At 43.7% G+C, this 25,808-nt stretch overlaps 1 protein-coding gene across 1 annotated transcript in view; it reads left to right on the top strand.

Moving 5' to 3' along the window:
- The window catches only part of DYRK4 (dual specificity tyrosine phosphorylation regulated kinase 4), a 798,647-nt gene that overhangs the window by 386,227 nt on the left and 386,612 nt on the right, over nt 1–25,808 (top strand). Inside the window, exon 6 of the mRNA XM_086939068.1 lies at nt 16,362–16,502. Coding sequence (XP_086795194.1) covers nt 16,362–16,502 — 141 coding nt within the window. The remainder of the gene's footprint in view (nt 1–16,361; nt 16,503–25,808) is intronic.

Genomic DNA, 25,808 nt, shown 5'->3' with positions numbered 1-25,808 from the left:
TGGGTCGTGGCCGAAGATCGCAAGCCCGACTTGGAGCAAGTGCTTGCACTGAAAATTACATTCTGCCGATGTTCTCGTCCCCTGTGTTTCTGGCTGCCAAGGGTACATACTTTATCTGTTATGATCGTGCATACGCATGGTTGCCCGCTGACTTCATGGGCTCATGTTTCATTGCAAATCTGTTGCCTCCGACGTTCACTGTAGATGCCGATTATCATAAGACTAGAGTTGTGCGAGGCGTAATTAGCGAAGAGGATACTGCCGGTCAAGAGGCAGGAGACTTTTTCAAGGGTTTCCTCCCGTTTTGGGGACCTATGGTTAATAGTAGGAACCTGAGACAGTTGACTCGAGTGGTAGAATCGACAGCTAATATTACTGCCAGTGCCCTTGGTAATATCACCACAGAACTGCAGGCGGATAGACTTATGACGTTACAAAACCGTATGGTTTTAGATGTCATCTTAGCAGATCGAGGTGGGGTATGTAAGGTGATCCATTCGAGCTGCTGCATTTTCATTCCAGATAACGCTCCAACTGTCTATCAAGCCATCTCGAGGTTGCATAAGATCTCCGAATCCATACACGTGGATGTAGGGGATTGGACGCTACTTGGATGGTTTTGGGGCCTGATGTCGACTTGGGGTTGGAAGATTCTGATGATCATCGGAGTCGTTGTGGTGTTCCTGTTCACGTGTTGCCTTTGTGTGCAGTGTGGTCCTGCCTTATGTGGCCTCTGTGCTACAACGTGTATGAGACAGCCACCTGTTACCAAGGGGACTCGGTTGGACAGAGCTATGCTACAGCAACATCTCGATGGTCTGATGAATATCGAATATGATTCCGACTAGTGCTTGCCTACATGAGGGCAAAAGGAGCGTCTGAGGTTCCGTGACAATTATAAGTGGTGTTTTTAACTCGTACGAATATGGTCGAGTCTGGTATCTATGAACCGCAAATGACGAGTTTAGTAAGTGTGCGCAGTTTCGCTGTGCTAACTTAAACCGTTCGTTTGTTAGGTGGGTTTTTCATCTGTACCCACGGGTTCCATCTTAGATACGGCATCCATTTTGTCTCTTGCCCTCAAGTAGCCAGCGAACGGACGATGTCCGCTTCGCAACCCTGGGACTCCCAAGATATTTGCGGAAGACACATGTCCTTTGAAAGTGTCTTTATGACGAGGGGGATGATACTGTAAGGCAGATGGCCCCGCTCGAGGCTCATCTCGCCGTGCCGGTTTTTTGTCTCAGCCGTGCATTTCATTAGGCACGTCCCTTTGATGCCTGTATCTCGTGTTTCTCGATACCTCCCCTTTTACACCCTTTCCGATCTCCCCACTGTCTCCGTCTTCCTCTGCACCTGTCCTTGTTCCCATTTCGATCTGATTTTACTGCCGATTGGAATGCACTAATGTTGGGAAGATGGGTTTTTACAGTTGGGAACCGCCAAATGTTTCCGCACTTATGTTCCGGACCTCATGTGTATCAAAGTGACCAAAGCGACCCCTCTGGGGGATAATGGTGGGAACCGGGTTGTAAACCTTTGTGTACCATGTTGTCCTATGGGTAAAAACTGTATAAAAGGAGCGATCCACAGAACCAATTTGAAGCAGTCTCCCCAAGTTGCACGAGTTGTACTTGTTGTGATATCTGTGTTCCCTGCAGCAAATAAACCTTGAATCTTTGACGCCAAAGGAAGTGTCCCGTGTCTCTGTGATTCGTACGCCGGAGCAGGTTACCCACGAAGGTTTCAGGTGTTGTGCCCTGGCACCGCTGGGTCTTAAAGAACCCAGTCCTTCAGGCCTGAGCCTATTTTTGTAGCACCTGCAGACGACGATTTAATCCCCTCAGCGTCAGATCTAATATTAATATTATGTCAGCATAAAGTAAGCAGGCAATCGGTTTTCCCCCATGTAATGGAGCGATGCCCTCACTTTGAGATAAAGCATTGGGGAGGTCAGATAAATATAGGGAGAATAGTAGAGGATACAATAGACATCCTTGTTTAGGCCATTTACAGTAGGGATAGTCTAAGAGAGACCTCTTTACCCTCCCATTAAGACTCTACACCAAGTGTCTGTATGGAGAGCACGGACTAACTCCAAGACCATGGCCGGCATACCCAGGTCCGACAGTTTTCTCCACAGCAGGAGACGATCTACTTTATTAAATGCTGTGGAGAAGTCTATAAAGGCTGTGTACGCTCTTCCTCCTCTAACTTTACCATATTTTTAGTTTATTACCTGTAGTGCTGTTAGGTTATCGATAGTTCTATGCTTTGTTCTAAATCTGGTTAGTTCAAAAGGTAAGATTTAAACCGCATCCACCCAGTCATTAATTAGGATCAAGAGGCATTTAGCAAAAACGTTACCCTCTGTGTTGAAAAGTGCAATTTGACGGTAGTTATGTGGGGCATCTCGGACTTCCTTCTTGAACAAAGGGACTAATATACTCCCCTTCCAAGAAGGCTGGACCATTTTATTTACATAGCAATAATTGAACACATGATAAAGGATTTTACTCCACATTGTACTATTTTGTTTTAAAACTGTAATTTGTAACTCATCCGGGCCCATCGCCCCAGAGGATCGCATCCCCTTGATCGCCATTTCAATATCTTTTTCAGATGGCGAGCCATACGGTGAAGGGTCTTCCATTAGTGCGATACAGTCAATTGCGGTTGCATTACTTGCATATAAGTCCTAAATAAAGCTAACCCTTTTAGGCTCCTCAATGGCAACTGGAAGTGGTCGTCATCGAGCTCCACATCTCTCCTTGATAAGAGACCAATATGTTCCTACTTGGCCTTTAAACACTGCTTCTCTCAGCTTAATCCAGATGTTATCTTCCCTCTCTTTTCTTAGCTTAACCTTTACCCTAGTCGTCCTCCTCTTCAATAGTAATATTCTACGATATCTATCAGAGGAGTAGTTCAAATACTGTTCTCTAATTAATTTCTTTATTTCAAGATTAAACGGCTGGAGGGGTCTGGGTACTACTTTAGTACTTTTCCTTTGATTTGACTTTTTTGCAATATCTATCGACTTAATCATAAATGCATTACAACTGGCAATTTCTGTTTCATTCCAATTAGACACTTTCTCTACAGTGACCTCTAAGACACTATCCAGGCCCAAGATGGCTTTGGTGTCCCAATGACATCTCCCCGATTTCTTAGCAAAACTAACAGATTCACCGTTTAGTGCCCATGGATCGTGCAAGAGTAAATTTAGATTTACGGTAAGAGTTAGTACTTTGTGGTCACTGTAGCAAGAATTAGAAGCCTTAAGATCTTTCAATAGGAAGAAGGAGGTACTTCCCACTACCACATAGTCTAAAAGACATTCTCTGCTATAAGATTAACAAGTTATGGTCGCTGGTGTATCTGAAGGCAATCTTCCATTTGCTATAATGCAATCAACCTTCGCTTATTCATCAAGGAGCAGTTTCCCTCTCTTATTTATCCTAATATTTTGTGGAAACAGAGCTTGTGGTATCTGTAGAGATTCTTCTTTTTCCTTATTCGGCATATATCCAAAGTAGAATTAGAGATTTTACAATTCAGATCCCCTACCAAGACTATTTGAGGGCATAGTTCTACTTCAATTACTTTCTTAATGAAGGAAAGAACTGTCTTTAACAGTACATTGTGAAAGGCATTTGGTGGAATATAAGCGTTTATCAACATCAGCGGTATACATTTTACATTGTTGTGAGGATTATACAGTGTTATTGCCAAAAAAAGATTACTAGGATCTTTGTAGTAATCATTATTCCATTTTATCTTAGTTGACAGTAAGCAGGCTCCCCTCCCTTTGTGTGGCCTCTCCTGGATAGAATTGCTTTACAATCTAAAGTAAAATAATCCTTACATAATAGTTCCTCTGTACACCAGGTCTCTCGAAGGCAAATCATGTTTGCATCTAGTGCACATAAGTATTGTAACTTATCCCTACTATTCTTTATTCCTGCAGCATTCCATGATATTATTTTTAATTAATTGCTAGAAGGATGGCTGTTGAGGAAGTTTATCATTGGATCTGCTCAACAGAACACCAGGCAACCCGTTTCATTGTTGACTCTCTTCTTTGGAGTTCCATTGAAAGGAAAGTGGGGTGCAATCGTTGAATTTCACTTGCCTGCCATTTTTGTAATACAGATTTTTAGTTCCTCTGTTTCATACGGGCGATCTCTACTACATGAATCTAAGTGTGTTGATAGAGTCCTATTGTCAAGGGCTCTATTTCGGGGTTTCTCAGAAAAGTCTTTCCCAATATCTGGCATGGGGCTCGAGACCGTGGGCTGGAGGGGTCGGGACCCCTGCCTTGTGAACCGGATGGGAGGCGGGTTTCTGAGACTCCGAACCCCCCATGTGAGGCAGACCCCGAGCACCGACGCACCCACAACGAATGTCCCACTCCTCTGCTGGGAGAGCTCTGATCGCCTGAAGCTCCTCTCTATCTTCTTTGGGACGCGGAGGAAGTTTGAGCTCAGCATCTGCAGGGAGCACCTCGTGATGGCATACACAGCTGATGCTCTATTGAACTGGCACCCCCAGTAACAAGGCTTATGTAAGATATGACTTTGCCCCTACCCCCAGTACCGGTTGATCTAATTTGTATTTTATTCGGAGTCAAGCGATTGCTCGTCTATGACTGAGAGAGCGCTCATACCTGCTCTACAAAGGTAATCTGTGAGGGTCTCGTACACGCTGTTGATGCCGTTTTGCCCACTGTCATTGCTATTTTCGGGACTATTTGACTATTAATTTGGCCGCCTCAATCGTAAAATAGGGAACCCATTTTGGGACTTTGTGATCGCCATTTTAATGAGGCGACAATTAACTACGCTACTCAACAAAATGGCAGTATAATACATTTCAATGGAGAAAGGACTACTCAGGGCTGCGTTCTAGACAGATACAGACATAGGACTCTTCCCCAATACTTACCAACGAGAAAAGAGAGAAAGGGCAAATTTACAATAAGCAACTGAAATCAAAATGGGACTACACCCCAGGACCTTCCACAAATGAAAAGTGAGATAGGACTGCCCAACAAGGTCACTCATTTGCAGTAATTGGTGCGGCCATCTTGGACGGTTTCACACTCTTTAGATTGATCCCTAGAGCGCACATACCTTCTCCCCTGGTCCCTCAATCTACAACTACACAAGTGTGATTTTCCTTCTTAGCTAGTTCTACCACATTTACACAGTACGATCCTCATGACTTCTACACAGAACTGAGGCAGCCATTCCCACCCCCTTCTCCCTTCCTGCATCCTAGGACCAGAAACACTTCGCTCCCATTCTACGCCTCACATCAATCTATCCATTTCCATCCCAGCCTACACAGAATACTCTCCCAGCAAAAGCTTAAACTCGCACCCACCCGTACTCCCCTAAAGAGGAGATGAGTTGTGTACTCCCCCCCACACCCCCCACCGCCGACACCTACCCTGCCGGACTTTGGGCAGATTTTCCCCTCGTCTCTATGTCCTATCTTCCTCCTACCCCTCTACCCTCTACCCTATCCCCTTATCCTTCCTTGCTCCATTCACCTTATCCCCTATGTTTTTTAAATACTTTTCCTGATACTTATGTAACTTTTAACTGATGTAAATTGCTACATTATTGTTCCTCATTTAAAGCGCTCTGATTCCTTCGGGTCTAGCCAGCGCTATATAATAACTAATTAAATAAATATGTTCCCATTTAGAACTCTTTCTCTCTTTGTCTTCTTCCTAGCTCCTATCCCCTCTCCCCTGAATCTCTCCCCCTGCCTGCTACTCTGCCTAGCCCACTGTATTTTGTGCCCTTTGACTAAGCACTGCTTCTCCCCTTGTTGGGGAAAGATCCAATATTTATACTCTGGAGTCTCAGCGAAACCGCTGAGAGAGTCCACTGCACCAAGGGAGCCCCCCACAGCTGAGGTATGGTATGGCACCCCTTGCCAAAGCACTCCCTCTCCCCTTTTTGGGGAAGGATCCAGTATGTAGGCCTTGGAGTCTCAGAGACCCCTCTGAGAGAGTCCACTGCGTAAAGAGAGCCTCTCGCAACAGAGATAGGGAAGTGATACCACTTACCCTGGGATCACAGCTTACTGGACTTTGGACATTGCTTTGACTCGTCTACCAGTTTGTGTCCCCATCGTCATTCCCTTCCCCTATCCATGCGGTGTCTCTCACCCTCCTCTACTCTTTCCCGCCTTCATTATCTGTCTACTTCCCCTGCTCCTACCTCCTTCCCCATAATCTCTCCCCTTGCCTGCTTTTCCCCTTACGTATTTGTGCTTATTGTTTATCTCAACCTCAAAAGTAACTATGTTGCCATGCTTTAATAACTGTGTAACCTTTGTAACGATGTAACCTGTAACTTTGATCTGATACTCATGTAAAGCGCTCTGATACCTCCGGGTCTAGCCAGTGCTATAGAAAATATTTAAAATAAATACTTTGAAGGCCTTCTGACCATTGTAATATGAGGTTTGCAATATTTTGGAATTAAACCTTACCTTCGATTTATAGCCAGCTTCTGTTTTTAAGATGGAGACTAAACTTATATCACTAATTTGAATGAGTTTCAAACTTTCAATCTCCAAGAGACATTTAAGAAGCAATGTCCTATTTAATATTAAACCCATATCAAACAGAGGAATGAGATCTAACTGAAGTGTATCTGTACTTTCCCAGATGCATTCAACATCAGTTATCTCAGGCTTACCTCTCATTTTTTCGATGTCAGAGAAAGAGACAACCAAGGGATTAAGTACTGATGGGAGAAGATCAACAGGCCTCGACTGCTCCGCTGTTATAAGTGATGGAAACCTCTCTGTTGCGATATTATCAAAAACTGTTGTGGGATTTGCAATATTCGAGGGGGGAGCTTCATAGGCCATCATTGGTTCTATTGATAGATCTTTAATCTCTATGTTACCAAGATCAGCTTCGTCTTTCTGGTTCATATCTTGTGATGTATTTTGCGGCGTCTTGGGGTAAGATTCCTTACTAACTGAGCCCTAAATGTTGTCTTTAAAACAATTCTCCTTTGCTTCTTTTTAGAGAATCTACTTATTGATTTCATCTTTTTCCCTCCATTATTTTAATTTTTCCCATTTCTTCCATTTTTTTCCAAATGTAAAGCTCCTAAAATATCTTCTTTCCGATCACTTAACTGGGTTTTATAAATAGGGAATATTTCCTTGTCTATCTTTTTAGCTGAGTCCGCCGAGACTTTTACTTCTTGGGCTGAATCATAGTTAACCTGTATAGATTTTGATAAAGGATCAAAGATCTCCTCTAACATCGCCACATTGCTCATTTGCTTATTAGTTTGGGGATTGCCATTGTGAACAGTATAGGTTAAGTGACTATTAGCATTCTCAAGTATATTCACCAAAGCCTCTTCTGCCTTTGCTTCCGATTCTAGTTGTTTAGTATCAGTTTTTGAACTGACCTCCTTCTCCTTCTCTTGATTACTTTTTAACAACACTTTTAGTATTTGAGTTAGTTTCCAGCACACGGTCTGAACCTCCTACTAATTTTTCAAGTAGCGTTAGAATAGAGGATAATAGATGTTCTAGGGATACTAGTGAGTCCAAGACTAATATATCCTTCTTGATTATTTGACTGGGTTGGGTATCGTTAATATGTAGATTAATTAGATCGACCACGCCTCTACGAGAGATCCCCCAAGTTTTTCATCCCATTGAAAGCCCTGCTAAGGTCTACTGTATTCTTCGTGGCTAGTGGAGAAGGGAGCGTAAAATGTTAGCCAGGCAAGAGGAGACAGTTGCCAATCGAGAGAAACATACAAAACTACATGCATGCGATCTCGCAGCCCAAGAGGGGCAACGCTGGAGCTGACTCCGGAAAGGGTCCATACCACGCCTGGCTGTGGATAGGCACATGGTACACCAGAGCCTGGCTCTGTGCAGCCACAACTGCCTCCAACGACCACTCGCTGCCCAGTGACATTGTAATGTATCTCAGAAGAGCACAGTCAGATCCCCCCCGCCCGACCCAGCATGTACAATGGAGGAGGTAGGGGGTATCTACTGCCTTCTTATGTTTTTTTTATTAGAAGTAATGAGATAAATCGTTATTTAATTGACAAAGGAAGAATTGTGAGACAGCTGAATAATACATTGTGTGGAAGGTGTGGCACAGTCCACGATGAGGCCTGGCAGGGATTCCCTGGTTGCTGGTGCCGCTGGTGTACTCCGTCTCAGAGGGCATGCTCTGGGCACAGCAGGGCCTTGTGTTGAAGTGGACAATATAATTAGTGGCTAGCTTCGAGCTGCCTGGCCCTCTCTGAAGGAGGGAGTCCGGGGAGGGCAGTTTCCAGGTAGACTATAAACACATGTGGGACACAAATCCCTCACAATCCCTAGCAGCGAATGCAGAGTGCTCGAGTGGGCGGAGCCCAGCCCAGCTCTGACACTTCACTGCTACCTGAAATGAAGAAAGTGCAAATTCATAGGACCAGATGAACCTTCTAACATAGTCCAAACTAGTCTCAGTTGAAGAAAGATCAGACATACAGGAACATCTCTGGCAGCTATGGTTGACCCTCACCCCTGTGCCCTCACCCCTTCAACAATAACAGGGGAATACGTGTCACACACTATAAGAAGCATTGCTTAATTTATAGCAGAATGAGTGCCAGTGCCCAAAGCGCTGCTGTTGCAAAGTCATCCTGTGCCCTGGGCACCCCTAATGTTTTGCTGACTGGAACTGGTGGTAACTGACTCTAACTGACCCTGGGCTCTGTTTAAGCAGGCCCTGGGCGATTGCCAAGCTAAAAGGAACACATTAGAATACAGTTAAGACACCCAACATACACTAGGGTACACTATGGTATGGTGGGGTACCCTGTAATTGGCATGACCTACCCCATAAGCCCCTAGTATATAATAGGGCAGGGGATTTAAACTACCTAGTCTCCAGTATCCTGGGCATGGCAGTTTAGAGGCCAGCAGATTCTCTGCACCAGCATGTGTCCCGTGCTGAAGCCTGAGGTCAGTTTAAAAGCAGCACTGGTTGCCAAGACAGCTTTTAAACCTTAAAGTGTGCTCAAACTCGACTTTGGGGGTAGGGGCACTTTAAAAGGAAAAACCTACCATGTTTTTGCATATTAGGGACCCCCAGGGTCACCCCTCGGTATCCCAGGGGTGGGGGGTCAGTTATCTATAAGGTACGCCCTTATAAAATGAATTTTTATATGCCTGAGTAAAGTGAAATTTTAAATTTCACTCCCCACATTGTTTTATAGAGCTGCTCAAATTCGACTTTGATGTTAGAAGAACTGGGTATGGAATGTCTACAATATTTCTGCAGATTCAGAACCCTTGAAGTCTCCCCTAGTTGCACAGGGGGTGGGGGTCCTGTAGAAATTCGGGAAATACATTATAAAATATGGTTTTATAAGCCCTGGTGCTGGAAAAGTGGCCCAAGTCATTTTCCCCATTGCAAAACCCATGGCCCATAGTTTAACATAGGAAGTTATTGATTAATAAATATTGATAGGAGAGGACTAGCCGGACCATTCAAAGACTTCCCAGAATGGTAGTAGTAAATCCAACAATATGATATTGTTGAATTTCTCCTAAAGTGTACATACAAGAAGTTATAAGACTTTCTTGTTTGTATGTCCAATTTCAGCCTTTCAGTGGTCTGCCCTGATTGGCCAGAGTTAAGTGGAGTAGCCAGGCTGCTTTGAAGAGATGATAAAGAACCCCTCTACTGGCAGGGCAGTTTGCTTGTCTATAGGAATGCCAGGCCAGGGGGGTGGAGTTGTAAACCATCCTCTTCAAAGGCAGAGGAGAGGCCTGGGTTTCAGTTTCAATTTGACAATCTTGACCAAGAGTCAGGGCTAGGCTTAAGGAAGGTATGTGCAGATGGTGGGGAGAGAGTCCATGGAAATAAGCCATTCCAGGGAGTGTGTTTAGCCAGCTCTTACCTCCTTGCTGGAAAATCAGCCATTATGGATTTGGAAGAATGATGCACTCTGGGACCAACTAATGCCACACTCTACAGGATGTGGTCATAACTATGAGGAGTTGCCCTGCTCTCATTGATCAGCATAGACCTGGTGCTTGACCCAGAGAATTTTGAATAAGTATCTGAGAGGGGCACAGCCCTCCAGATCTGCTGCTTGAAATTGAATGAAGCAAGAAGTGCCCTGCTGAAAAGATGTTTCTGTGCACGGAACTCCAAGGCCTGACCTCTGAAGACTGCACCAAGTGAAACTACAGCCCTGTGGATTACCTTGCTGCAAAAGGACTTAGGGGACTCCCAGCAATCTACAGGTTAACGGAGCTCACTTGGACAGCCCCACAAAGAATTCAAAGCCTGGAGTACCAGTGGATTTGTAAGGGTTTTGTTCAAGTGGATTGCGGAATTGAAGTTTCACACTTTCAAGGACCCTCTTGGAGATTCCAGAACCTTGGATTGTGTGTTGGATACCTTGGGACCCACGAGCAGAACTCCAGGAATGTGTTCTAACTGGACCCCGCTTGCTGAAAAAGGTGGCCCACCACAGTGGTCAAAAAATTCTTCAGAACAATTTATAAAGGGGTGTCCCTGACAGAGAAAATTAAATGACTAAAAGGGGCACTATTGGTTTCTAAGCACTAGAAAGTGACTAATCTTTAAAAATTCATATCTCTGGTTCCCTACAGTGGATTTTTTTTCGTTTTGGTGTCATTTAAAAGATAAAAATATTACCTATTTTTATAAATTGGTGTTGGATTTCTATTTTGTATTGTGTCTTAATTATTTACTCAAATGGTGTTTTTAAATGCTTTACATACCTGTTTTTGAAATTAAGCCTGTCTGCTCGCAGCCACTTTACCAAGGCTTGAGCAGAGGAATAATTTTCTAAGACCTATGCTGGGTCCAATCATGTGTTAGTGGCCTTATTGTCAGTGGCAGACCTACATTTGCCCCTACCAATAACCCACTTTTCAACAGCTGCTGAGAAACAAGTCGCCAGTGCTTTTAAACCCCGGCTCAACGAATACCAAGGCTGCCTAGTCTTGAATCAATCTCATGGCTGTTCCATTTAGAATCAGACACTTCCTGCCTCTTTATCTCAGTGGTGCAGGTTCCTGCAATCCCTTTGTGCTATTTATTTCTGTCTTTCTCCTTTTTATTTTATGTGTTTTTCCCTCTCTTGCTCACACTTGATGTCTGATTACGAAAAATAAGTCCTAATCACAACAAGCATTGGCATAGCCTATAGGTCTCGCTTTTGGGACCTTATAAGTGTTTAGCCATGCAACAGTTGATGTTGTTGCACCAAGGATACTGTGTTGCATAACTAAATACTTATAAGGTCCCAAAAGCGAGACCTATTGGCTATGCCAATGCTTGTTTTATGTGTAGTAATTAGTTCTCCCGAAAACACATCAAAGCAGTTATGAGGTCGTTTCTAATTTTCCCTCCCAAAATCAGTCACACCTATGCGGTTGCCTCATGCATACATTCCAGGCATTATGATTGCAGGAATGTTTATTTAAACATCCTTTTTAATCTGCTGATGGGCCTTCATCATGTGCAGAAGGTAGTTATGAGGTAATGCAGAAACGTGAACCAGGTCCATAATTTCTCGGCTGTTCACCTATGCATTGTTTAGCCATTTACTTGGGTTCACTTCAGATACTCCTTCGTAGTTTATTGAAAGAAGTCTATGTTTTCTTGTCTAAAATACTACTTTTCGGTTCACAATTCGTGACCAATGCATTGTCTTCATTTTTGTGTCTCAGATCAAGAAATCTTCCCGATGGAGCATAGGAAAATTCCGAACTATCTGCCTTTTCATAAGACTCTGAATCGTTCTAGTTTCCCTCAGCCAGCAGACAGTTCCTCTGAAGGTACTGAAAGTTTGGTGAATGGTCGCTGTCAGTTTTGACAGCCATCCACCAAACATTTTTTCGTTTTTGAAAAACAAACTTTCAGGGTTTGAACTTGCTTTTGAAAAACAAATAACTAATGATACTCAAACCCAGGGTGTATTTTCCCTGAGTGTAAGATAATTTTTTTTATGTTTATGTTCGTCAAGTTTGTTATATCGCAGAATGCAGCACACATAGAAAGAGCAAAAAACGAGGTGAAATAAAAGTTTTCTCCTCGTTGCAACATTCTAATGCCTCCTTTTCAAAGGCGTTAGTTTTTTGACACTGCTTCAAATTTACAGATCCTTGTAAATCTGGGGCAGTGTCAAGAACCAATGGGTGTTGCTTGGGAATACCCACACAACACCCATTGCACGTCCCTTTGCCACCCAAAAATGTGGTGAAGAGGGCCATATTTACAAGGCGACGTTAAGCCATGCAAAGTGGCTGGGCACTGCCTTGTAAATGGAGCAGGGCATTGAGCCATCAGAGTGTCCGAAAAAGTGAAGCCCCAGTGGCGCACTGTCCTTGCAATTATGCCCCCAAAGGTTTTGCAGACATGGACGCCATCACCTTTGTGAGGATGTACGTTATTACCACGCACACTTTTACAACGTGTTCCATTATAACTCGGTTGTAACAACGCAAGTCGTTACAACGACTTGCGTTGGGGGGAACGCAAATTAAAAAAAATGTATTTACTATTCCAACACCAGTCCCCGTGGATAGTAGGGAAGGTGTTTGGATAGTAAATTAAATGATTTACTATCCTTGAGCGCCCCCCAGCGCAATTCGTTGTAACAACTTTCGTTGTTATGACCGCGTCGTAATGGTACGGCGTTGTAACGCTTGCGTTGTAAACGTCGCATACCCCTTTGTGACAGAGTACCCTATCTGCTTAGCTCTAAATCAAGCCCTTAATGTTCAAATCGTGTTTTCTTGCTTCAAGGTCAATACTGTAGGCATAGCTTTATCTTCAAAGTATGTTGGAGCATGTTATCAAGGAATGGCTTTAAAATGATCACCCCTTTAGCAGCAGGAAACTGCTGCTAAAACGGCGATAATGGGCTTGATAATATGCCCTTGAGAATTCCAATAGAAGCCCATGTTAACACTGGAACAGTGTGGAGAAGTGTGGCTCACTGGTTAGAGCAGGCAGACCCTGAAGCAGAGGTCAGACCCAGGACCAGGGTTCAATTCCCGACGCGGCAGGGTCTTGAGCTCAAATGTCCATGGACTCGATAATTCTCGCTTCGGTGCCTGACCTAATCATGGGTTCACACTCTGCAACTCTGGGCATTAAGCTTGCTTAATCTCCACAACGGCCCCCCGCGGCGGGATGCCTGGCTTTCACCTTGGGGATGCCCTTTAGGGGTTATCTCACAGGGAAAAACCAGGACGGGTTCCCAAGGCAAGCGCGGAGATACCCCTTCGGGGGTCGATTCTGGCACTATATAAGAATATAATAATAATAATAATAATAACATGGGTTTCTATTGGAATTCTCAAAGGCATATTATCAAGCCCATTATCGCCGCTAAAGTGGCGATAATTTTAACGCTGTTCCTTGATAACATGCCCCGTTGTTCCTTATCCAACCACTTACATTGTTTGGGTTCTGTCATTAGGGCTCTCAGCTACTATATGAATGTCCCCTATTATTTCTTGCAAACCTTTGTACATATTTTCTGGCTTTACTACACCAACAACTATACATTGGGATATAACAATATTATATTGTCTCACCCATTCATTTAGACATTAGTGATACATGGCTTAAAAATGTGTCTAAGATAAAAAAAGTTGTGATAGTTCCAGATTTCGTAACTGTGAATCAGAAAGCTTAACTCTCCAGTGTTTTCAATCTCAGTGTCTTTCTTCAAATTATTCACTATTGCTATCAGTCCTCTGCTGCTTTTCACTTTCTATTTCTATTGTACAGTGTAGTTTAATATACAATTTGCTCCGACAAACTGTAAATACCTATAGAGGGTAGCTCTCTTCCTAGCTCAGTATGTTCAACTGCATTGTGCACCTGAGTTTACTCTTTACTACAGGTGACCATCTGTGAGGAGTGTTTTGCAGTGTAAATAAATTGGAGGACTGGCCTCATTGCTTGCCGAAGATAAAGGCGAGCTGAGTACTTTCAGGACACAAAAACCCATAATGAAGGGATAATGCCTGTCGTAGGTACAATTATAATAACATTTGGTTGAAATAGCCTCCAGATACCCGCAGTTACTCTGAAATTATTTGCAAGCTCTGAGGTATGACTCTAGTAAGGAATCAGTAACACATTTGGCATGTGTACTATATCACCATACAATATAATCTTTAATATATAATGTGCCCTTACACAGATTAAAAGAAACAAACTAATAAAATTATACCTCTAAATACTCTGTGTGCAAACCAAGGATGAATAACCATCAATCTAAATTATTTGTCGATACTTTAAAAAGTGCCACTCCACTATTTAAAATAAAATGCCTTTAAGAAATTGGCTTACTGATTGAGGGCGTGAAATCCTTCTCAAACAGCAACCTCAATTCCTTGAAGGGTGAAGTCACAAGCAAACCTTAAATTAGAATGAGCCACTCATTCTAGGAATAATTAACTTTTTCTTAAAGGGAACTCTCACTCACTGAATGTTAGAAAACATTCTTTAAAGAAAAAGGATGTGGGATCTATATGACGTGGTGGTTAAAATTGCTTAGGTGGTACCATATCAGTGTTTATTCCGGGGTTCATCTGGCAAGAGTAAAACCTGGGGAAGATGGGTTAAAAGGAGTTATTGTCACTCTTTAGCCCTAAATATTCTGCCATGTACCCCTATGCGGTGGCTTTTGTCAAATTTTGCGAGTCCCTATTAGTATCACTTGGGAAGGGGTGGCTGGTTATCTAGTTCAATACTGTTATATAGTTCATAGAAGTGGGTCCACTTAAATAGTGGATGACTGATGCCCCATAGGACAATGGCATCTTTCTCAAAGTCTCATTTTCTGAGTTTCAATTTAAAAGCTGACTTCACAATATGTTTGTATTTAAATGGTGGTTGTAGAGACACCATACTTGAAGGGTTAATCTCTTTCTATTTGGAAATTACACTTATAAAAGCTAGTCCCAATGTTATCCTATGGGATAGATAGGCCTTGCAGTAGTAAAAAATGTATTTGAGAGTGTTTCATTACCAGGACATGTAAAACTATAAAGTATATACCCTGCCTTTTAAATACATTGCATCATGCCCTCTGGCTTGCCCATGGCCTTCCTTAGGGGTGACTTATATGTATAAAAAGCGACAGTTTAGGCCCAGCAAAAGGTTTATTTTGCTAGATTGACATGGCATTGTGAACTGCACACACGGGCTGTGCAGTGACAGGCCTGAGACATAGTTAGAGGGCTACTTAAGTGAGCCGCACAATCAGTGCTGCAGTCCCACTACTAGCATTTACTTTACAGGTCCTGGGTCCATATAATACCACGTTACTAGGTGATTACAAGTAAATTAAATATGTAAATTGGAGATGGCCCAATGTTACCATGTTTTAAGGCTGGAGCACATGCAATTTAGCACTAGTTAGCAGTTGTAAAGTCTGCATAGCCTAAAGGCCAGCAAAATCTAGATCAGCAGAAATGGAGGAAGAAGGCAAAACGTTTGGGGAAGACTACCCTAAGGCTGACAGGTCTAGCAATGTCAAGTCGGAATTGTTGAAAGCAAGCATGACTGATATATCAGGAGCATTTTTCTCTGAAGCTTCCCTTCCCCAAGATTAGATCTTGGGGGAGAGAAACACAAGATATCAGTCACAAACGTGACTGATGTTTTGTCCGCTGTATTACAATCACATTATATCCTATTAAGATCTTAATACATTTAGGAAGGAGCATTCCATCCGCCGAGATCTAAATAAGGCCATTAGTCATCTTGGTTGACAAGATACTCTCACCCAGACCTTTATGCTGTACTTATTTAACTTATGTAACTCAGAGAATATGTAGGTAAGTGTAAATCCAAACATTCCCAACTAGTAAAGAATGTCTTCCTGGTGGTCCCCCATAGTCAATTTGAAACATGCTAATATCTATATCTCCTTAATGGCCCTACTCGTCCTCTTCCATGGAAAATACATATTGATTTATTTGTTTTTCTAGCTAGGAAAGCATTTAGAAGTATGCTTTTATCGGGCTTGACTTTCTAACCCAGTTTATTTAAGAGATGTTGGTATACTTTCCACATATTGTTAATAAATTAATAATTTGTATCTAAAAATGTAAAAACATTTCAATGTTTTCTGAATTATGCCAGGTTTCACTTAATGTTTGCAAGTATGCTTTGTGTTTGAACAAACAAAATGACCAACAAACATGTTTGAAATAAAGATTGCAAAATGTATTTAAACAAATACTGATAACAATAATCTAACTTAATTAGACTCAATAATTTTATGTTTTTGTTAATGGTATAGGTTTCATCACCAGGCGTTAATGGAAATTAAAATTTTAGAACTGCTACGAAGAAAAGACAAGGATGGCAGTCACAACATTGTACGCATGAAAGAATACTTTTACTTCCGTAACCATCTCTGTATATCCTTTGAATTACTGGGGTAAGCTACGCTGTCTTTACCATATGCCTACAGATAGAAATACTTTCATTTGGAAGAAAAGTAGTTTGCCTTAACAAGACAATAAACTAATCTGAAAATAAATTCGATCTGTTTTGTTTTTAAACAAAATTGTACTCATACGTACATCCTATTAAAAACAATATTAAACCTATTATAGACTTTTTTGCGTCGGATTTGTTTCGATTGACACTTTTCTTCTGATACATGTTGTAATCTGAAAGCTCTACAGTTCAGTACCTTTTTCCATCTAACAAATGCCCTGGGCTAAGTTTGTGTTTTGTAGGCGCTGGAAGAGCACTTTTTGTTGGTCACCGCCTGTTACAAGTGATGATAGAGGGGCTAATGTTATGGGGAGAGGGTACTCCATCACAAGGCGACAGAGTACCCTTGTTGCTAAACAGTCAGAATGCCTGCCTCATATAGATGCGGGCAGACCGAAAGTATGTTGACAATGGAGCCTACTCCAGCTCCCTCACTGACATACTCATCTGACTGTCTGCCAAAGTACGCGCCGTTGGAGGTTAGTCAACCAACTGCCTGTTATATTTAGAGTGCGCCGTGAGATGGCTATTCTTTACTATCCTTCACCACCAGGTTTAGGGATGAGGGACAGTAAAAAATAGAAAAACACTCCCATGGTGTGAGGGCCATTCATTTGACTTTTTTTGGGATATTGTTTTTGGAAAAACCTAAACTTTGTAAAGGTTTGCTGGACTGCCATCCTGCTTGACAGAGCCTTCTTTCATACCTTTGCAACAATTATAGCAGTTCCTTCCAATATTTAGAGCTGTTCACAGAACCGCCAGCAACTTTAAATATGGTGGGTAGAGGTCCCTCGCGGTGGCGGGGGCAATGTACTCTACCATCCTGATTGAAGAGTACTTGACTGCCATTCTCTAAATCAACCCAGAGCCATTTGTGTCTATGAGGCTTTAGCCTCGGCTGCAGCAATAAGTCTATTTCTACGCTGCATTGGATGACAAGTATGCCTTTGCGATACTCGAAGATGGGAAGGGCATTTTCCTTGATAAATACCTTTTAGAAGGTTAACATTTCCATTCAGTACCACATGCTCCATCCCTTCTCCTATTTCGTTCAAAATATACCTTAATCTCTTTTATGTCTTTATTTGACAGTTTGACATTAAAATACATTATTACTCAGATAAAACCTCTAAGAGACTCCATGAAGAAAATCTGGCACAAGAAATACACGTATGGTGCAAGATGATTTTGTGTCTGGCAATGCCTGACACTAAACCCATCTATGAAGGAATTCCTGTTGCCTGTGTGTTGGACCTGCGATGGGTAAGCCCAGCACAAAGGGGGTAGCTTGGCTCAAGTGACAAGGCAAGTGAAGGCTTTAGTGCTAAGCCGGCTCTGACCCAATAATAACTCCCTGTACAGTAACCAAAAAGAAGGACACCACACCACTGCTGTAGAAAAATATGATTCCTTTATATAAAAACTCTCTGTTGTAAATAGGGTTCAATTGGGAAAGCACATACACATTTCTTTTAGTCACAAATTTCTGGGTTTCAATTTTAAAATAAATACCATAAATAAATATCAGGAATAAATATCACCAATAAATAGAATAAATATCAGGAATAAATATCACCAATAAATAGAATAAATATCAGGAATAAATATCACCAATAAATAGAATAATTGCAAGGGATAAATATCACTTCTGTATAGCAGAATAAATACTGGTTCATTTAAATAAACAACCACATGTTCATTCTGGTATTGCTGCCACCAATTAAATACTTCAGAAACATTACACTTGCAATACGTTTCAGTTTGGAAAGATAACTCTTACAGTTTGTGTTGGTTTCACTGACAATGTATACAGGCTTCTCTGGGCACAAAAGGAGTTTTGGGACTCTTTAAGGTTCATTCGGGGAGTATGCGCGTGTATCTAAAAGGCAAGGAAATACAGTGAATACTTCATTTACACTCTGCTGCCACCGGGATGAGATCTCTGCTTGCCGGTGGGGTCTAAGCGCGCCTACGGGCTTGTCACCGCTAGCACTCAGGCGGCACCAGTTCAAAGTCTTTAGACTGACGAACGGGCTGCCGGAGAGGTCACACAATCTTCGCGCTCAGTCAAGTAAATGCCGGTTCACAGTTCTTTCACAATGCTGCTCCCCACCTGAAGAAACGGGCCCACCTCACATCGGCTGTAATCGGGAAGCGATTCAGTCAGGGCACAGCACTTCTCACGCGAGCAACGGGGTTCTCAGGGGCTCCACGAACCTCCCTCCGACTTCCTCATACGGGGATGGTTCCCGTCCACAGCTACAGCTGCCGATCCACTGGGGAGGGGCAGAGACACTAGTCCCGCCCAACGAAGGCTGGCCTTTCCCCGCCCCGGCGCACCACCTCACCTTCAGTCCGCGCAGGAAGCACTCTACGCTGATGGGGCTCGGAGACGTCCGAGCTCCTCGCTGGAGGCGCCTGACGCGAAGGGGCACAAGGGACGATCGCGGTCGCGGCGAACTTGCTCTCGCCTCGCGACACGCGGAGTCTGTCGTAATTCGCCACCGGGGGGGCACACGAAATTGGCCACAGTCTCTTGGGGGTAATGAGGCACTCGCTGGGCAGGCGCTGTAGGCGCAAGGTCACCGCTCACGCAGCTGACTGGAACGCCAGTCAGAATTAACGCCAATGACCTTTGTTACTCTACTGCCCGCGCTACCAGCCACCTCAGGGGTCAACAGGGCAGGTGTCAATCTGGTGTCAAGTCTGGAATCTCCTTCTTCTCTTCTTTCTCTTACTCTAAAATGGCCGCCAGGGACTGGACCTTTTATAGCCAGTGCCCTGAGGTGCTGGCTCGTGCCAGTAGGTTCTAGAACTTTCTGTGTCGCCCTGATCGCTAGAAAGGATCTACCATTCCAACCTATCAGTTTTCCCTCGATAGGCACGGCCGACTTCTTAGTCGCTCGCTCTCTTTGTTACAATACTCCCCTCACCTGCCTACTTATGTACCGCCCTCCTCAACCGTCGCCTACCTACCTGGACGGATTTCAAGAACTGGTGGCCTCCCTAGCAGTAAACAATTCATCCGTCCTGGTCCTGGGTGATTTTAATTTCTGGCCTTCCGACCCAGCTGAATGCTCCACTTCCAAGGAATTTTCTGAAACCTTACGCTCTCTTAATTTCATCTCGCATGTCAACACCCCGACCCATATTCATGGGCACACGCTCGACCAAATCTGGTCTGTGAACTGGCCTATTGCTTCTCTGTCCATCTCTCCCTGCCCCTGGTCTGATCACTCATTGATCTCCTTCTCCTCTCAACTCGGACCGCCTATCAAGCCCTCGCACCCCAAAAACATCTTGGCCCGTTCCTGGGGGCGGGTAGACTTGGCTGTCTTAGCCTCCTCTCTCTCCTCCTCCTGCCCCGACCTGTCCGGCCTGCCCTCAGCGGATCAAGCTAATTCCATCAACTCGTGGCTACTTTTAGCTTGCGATTCCATCGCTCCCCTGAGGCGTATCTCCTCCAAACGGACTAATGATTCTAACCTGTGGTTCAATAACGATCTGAAGGCACAAAAACTAGCGGTCCGCCACGCAGAACGAGCATGGAGAAGACAGTATTGCCCTCAGCTTAAATCACACTACACTTCCCTCTTGCAGCAATATAAGAATTCCATTTTGTCCACCAAAAAAGAGTACTTCTCCTCCAAAATTCTTGTTGCGGAGAACAAATCCAGAGAAATTTTTGCCATCATTAACAAACTCGCATACTCTGATCGAACCACCCTCAAACCCTCCCCCTCTCAACCTCTTTGCGATACCCTGAACTCCTACTTTTTGGATAAAATCACGACAATCAGGGCCAATATTCCTCCCCCTTCCCCCTCTTTCCGCGTCCCTCCTTGTCCCCCAACAGACGCCCGCCTCCACTCATTCCCTCCTTTAACAGAAGATTCTTTTCTTTCCCTCCTCCCTCTGGTCAAATCTGGCTCCCCTCACGACCCTTGTCCTGCTCATATTCTTGCTCATGTCTTCACCAACTGTCCGCTACCCCCCTCACTTTTCTTAACAGTTTCCTGGCCCAAGGCGTGGTCACTCCCGCTCTCAAATATGCCATAATTCTGCCCATTCTAAAAAAACCTGGCTCAGATCTTTCCGTCCCTGCTAACTACCACCCCATCTCCCTTCTCCCCTTCCTAGGGAAAGTCCTGGAGCGGCATATCACCAAAGCACTATCTTCCTACGTGGAAGCAAACCGAATCCTGGCGCCCCGCCAGGCCGGCTTTCGACCGGCTCACTCCACCGAGTCGGTCGTGCTTTCAGTACTGGACAACCTTAGAGAGGGATTGGACACAAGCATCCCCCAGGCCCTGGTGCTACTCGATCTCTCTGCCGCATTCGACACGGTAGATCACTCCATCTTACTCTCCCGTGTCGGAGCGGCGGGGATCGGAGGCACCGCCCTGGTCTGGCTGTCCTCCTTTCTAAGTGGACGCACCCAGGCAGTTCGCCTGGGTGACTTCTGGGCCGAACCACGGAAGGGAGTGTGCGGGGTTCCCCAGGGCTCCTCCCTCTCCCCCCTACTGATTAATTTGTATATAGCCCCCCTCATCTTTGCTCTTCAACAGATGGAGGTCTCCGTATACAATTATGCGGATGACCTCCAGCTCATTTTTTCCCTGTCTCACTCCCCTGACTCCAAATCCAAATTCCAATCCACCATGCTTTTCATCCGGGACTGGATGAATCACAACCACCTGAAACTAAATCCAGATAAGACAGAGCTTGCTCTGACAGGTGGTTGCTCCAGTCCCTGGTCCCCCCTCTTCTGGCCCTCCTCACTTGGTCCCCCCACCCCCTACCTCCTCCGTCAAAACCCTGGCATAAAAATCAATGATCAACTCACTATGCACTCCCAGGTGAGCTCGGTGGTTTCCTCCTCTTTTCTATCCCTCCGCACTATCCGTAAAGTCTCCCGCTTCTTTTCCTTCACAGCCCTGAAACTCATTGTACTGGCCATGGTCATCTCCCGCTTGGATTATGCCAACGCTCTTTACCATGGCATGCCAGCCTACAGCGTACGTCGTCTCCAGCTGGTCCAGAACCAAGCGGCCCGCTTGGTATACAACCGCACGAAATCCCATTACGCCACTCCCCTCTTGAAATCCCTGCACTGGCTCCCTGTGCGCGAACGCTCCCTTTTCAAGGTGGGCTGTCTCGCCTTTCAGGCCCAGCTAGGCAGGTCCCCTGCTTTTATCTCCTTGGAGATCATACCTTATGTCCCCCCAGGGAACTTCGCTCCTCTTCTCACCACCTACTCACAGTTCCTCGCTTTCGTCGTAAAAAATGGGGAGGGTCTAAATTCTCCACCCTCGCCCCTATGTTCTGGAACTCCCTTCCGATGCAACTCAGAACATCCACTCAATACCAGCCCTTTCGAAAGGCCTTAAAAACCTTTCTTTTCTCTAAAGCATTCCCCTCATAAATTCTCCTCATTTCCCTCTCCCCGCTCTATCACCTCAGAGACTTGAAAGCGCGCCATGAAACCTTTGGGTGTACGTGCGCTGTACAAATATTTTAAAATTCAAAATTCAAATTCAAATTCTCTGGCTAGGCCAATGACATGGCACGTTTGAGGTGCATTTAGGACCCTAACAGCCACCATACTGTGGTTCTAGAGCAGCCATTTTGTGTACCTGAGGGAAATAAAGGAATTCCTGTCAGGAATGCGCACCAGACAAAAGGACCCCAAAACCTTGAAAGGTCAGAGTTCATGGAGGCTCCAAGGGGAGTCACTCACATGAGGAAAAAGGATGGCCACCATTTTAAGGCCATTCATACAGGTTGCCAATACCAGTCTATAATGCCACAGGTTTCCGCAGGCGCCTTGTAAATAGGTGCCAAAAACCGTGTGAGCAACTGGGCGTCAAGGAAAATCTTGCCCCATGAAACAGCACATAAAAAGTCCTGGTAGACAAAGAAAAGCGACACATTTTGGGAGGTACAGGGGAACAAAAGAAATCATAGTGGTGAGGGGACTCTCAGAAGCAGACGGGTCTAACACTGTGCATAAAAGTTACTCTATTCCCATTGATGTACAGATGTAGAAGAATATACAGGCAAAATTATAGAAAGTGACACTGGAATAATTTCCAGGTTTCATGATGGGGGACAGAATTGTTTAAACGATATTGGACTATGCCGTGAGAAATTCAGAGAAAATTTGACATTAAGATAGCCAGCCCAAATGTTGTGATTGCTGGCTCCTAACTATTGTGAACTAACCTGAGGAGCTAAGTTTCCCCCACCCCCGAATTATGTTTCTGATGATCTTAGAGTAAGTAAAGGAGTGCCGCTGGAGGTTACCCTGGGCGCATAGAACTGTTAAAACCTAAAGAGAGGACTTTTGATTGGTGGCTGCATAGACATTTAGCTATGACCCAGGTCTGTGTTTGATCATGTTTGCAGCTTGCTGGACTGAGAGAGTTGAGGCACTGGCAGACAGCGACACTAGAGGAGATCCTTGGACTCACCTCAGTAACCGTATGCAGCTGCAGAGGAAGAGAGGATATTCAGGGTCATGGAGAATTGTGAGCCTACTGAGTGCTGAACACACAAGAAGTGCTGCAGTTTTTCTCCTCTTTATCCTCACTGTAATACCAGATCTTGTCCCATGGGAAAATAAAGACAAAGGTATTGTTGGAAAAGTCTCAACAATATTATTGTTACATTCTTCATCATTGGCTTGTCCACCGCACCATGTAAATTTAATCCCAACTTGGTGGTCTCAAACTCCCATGGTATATCAGGAGTCCAGATAAATCGATAGAACAACCTCTGTATAAACCCAAGGCAATACCTTTATTTAGTGGGTACACAGGATAGGATTAAAAACAAACTTAAGGATGATATAGTGATCTTATGCCTTGGACGTCCTTTCAAACAATATTTTGCCAGCACCTTTCAGCCACTCCAAGATCCCAAAAAGAAGGTCTAGGGTCTTGATCAGGGCAACACAGGTACCCCTAAAGTCTGTCCTACATCCTCACACTTACATGCAGTTAGGAATACATCTTACCTCTAACAGTCTTATAGGTTATTTCTTTCTATGTGGGTAATAAAACAATGTTATAATTCTAGTCGTATGTATCACAATATCATGCTTGTCTTGTAGTTCATTCCGTCTTTTTATTCACCTAGAAGTATTTTAAATCATATAAGAAATTTAAATTCCATACTACACAACCTGTGTTACACTTACTGCATAATATCACACATAGTATGGGTATAGCAGTGACATGACTGACTCCTGCAGCTATTTGCCTTATTTTTACATTTACACACTGGTGGAGGACCAATCCTGTAGTCACACACTTAATGACAGTAGGCAATGGATTTTCTGTCTTTCTTCATATATTATCATGGTAATGCATTCTCACACATGTCAGGGTCATACCAGGAAAGTAGTAAAGAACCTTCCTTTTTTAAAGTCTATCTGCCCATCATTCTAGATAATTGAGTGTAACTAAAGAGGTATGAGGATATACCCTTTCTCGTCATATATGGGCTACCAAATGGGCCTGTCCTTGAGTAACATTACCAGCTTGGGTACTGATGTCTGCTACATCTCTAGATGTTGAATAACTGTCACATATTTTTCACTGTTATTGCAGTTTACCTCTTTTATACATTATGATAACAACCTTGCTGGTGTCCCTTTTTTAGGTAGCGCTTTTGAGACTTGTTGTAACTTGTCTTGTGGGCTTAAAGCCATCCCCTTGCTTTCAAATTGTTTGTTTCAGTGTCCTTTAAAAATCCTTGCCTGCTAATGGTCAGTCCTGCCTCTTTGTCCCTCCTTTTTCTCATCTGTTCCTCCCAGGCAGCAGGCACTAAGTACTGTCTCATTACGCTATAGTACTTTATCTGATCTTTAGAGGACTTGTTTTTCTTGGTTTCCTACTCTGTTACCTCCTGCCTGTGCTCAGCATTGGTGACATGGCTGCTTAGATTTTACTATAGCATTCTTTCCTCCCACCTTCTCTTAATGTCAACGTTGGTTTAGTTCTGCCCCATGCAATGCCTCCTGTGCCTTTGCTCGTGTTTCTTTAGCTTTTTTGCACTTTTCGATCTCCTCCGTGAGGTGGGCTATTTTTTGGTAAGATATTTGTTAGGTTTGGACTTCCTTTTGAGGGGATTGGGCTTGTTGAAATGTTCTTTTGTAAGAGGAAAGAGGCATTGCAGCCCCTCACACACACACATAAGGGTGAATACCCTGAACGCAGGTGGTCATGCTAAATCGCTTCAACAAAAGCAGACATTGAGCTCCCTGTCTACAATATGGATTGGTAACCTGCATGTTAAAGGCTGCGCTTTGCATAGGTACATTTTCTTTATTTCTATTACCGATCCACATCTTCGCCACAACCTCAAATCTGTCATTCAGTTGAATGTTGAAACCTTGGGTTTATTTTTTTTATTACAACTTCATTTGAAACTCACAGTTCCACCTTATTCAAGATGGACATTCACAGGACTTGTCCTTTCATAAGTGTGGTTTGTCTAGTGTGTAAAACTTACACAAAATATTTACACACATGGTAGTCCTTACTTAAATTCTATATTTCAGATGCAAAAAAAAAGCGGTTCAGTCTTGTTCAACTGGCCGTTGACAGGCAATTCCGGAAACCAGGCGTCGTTTTTACCCTAAAGTGTTATTAGAAAACTTCCAGCACTATAAATACAACCCACACGCAAGCATGATAGCGGGACCAACGACCTCAAGAGAGCATTCACCTATATGGAGGAGAAAATAATTAATCCAGAGCTTCAACCTTCAGACAGTGAGATGTTCTGGGTTGGGTGAAAGAGGTGAGCCTTGAGAGAGTGAATGCAAATAGTTCACTGGGAAGTGTGCTTGTGTTGAACAGTGTGGTGGTAGGGGCTCTTCTATATATATATATATATATTCACTGAAAAAACCATAGGTTTCAGGCACGTTATAGTTAAAAATTTGAATTTAAAAAACCTTTGAAATTCACTGAAAAAACCATAGGTTTCACACATGTTATAGTTAGTTGGACATTTCACTCATGCAAAACCATTGAAATTCCCCCGTTATAGTTAATTCAGCTAACTATAACTCGCACGCCCGCAATGCACTGCTGATGACATCACATATTACATCACTCATGACATGGTCAGTGACATAACTCATGACATCACCGATGACATCTCAAATGACATCACTGATGACATCACTGATTACATCATCCTTGTGAAAGAGTGGCAGACCTCATCTCAC

The sequence above is a fragment of the Lissotriton vulgaris genome, chromosome 1_1 (assembly GCF_964263255.1).
Source record: "Lissotriton vulgaris chromosome 1_1, aLisVul1.2, whole genome shotgun sequence".
Taxonomy (NCBI): Eukaryota; Metazoa; Chordata; class Amphibia; order Caudata; family Salamandridae; genus Lissotriton; species Lissotriton vulgaris.
The sequence above is the reverse complement of the archived record's forward strand: the minus strand, read 5'-3'. Positions and strand labels throughout refer to the sequence as shown.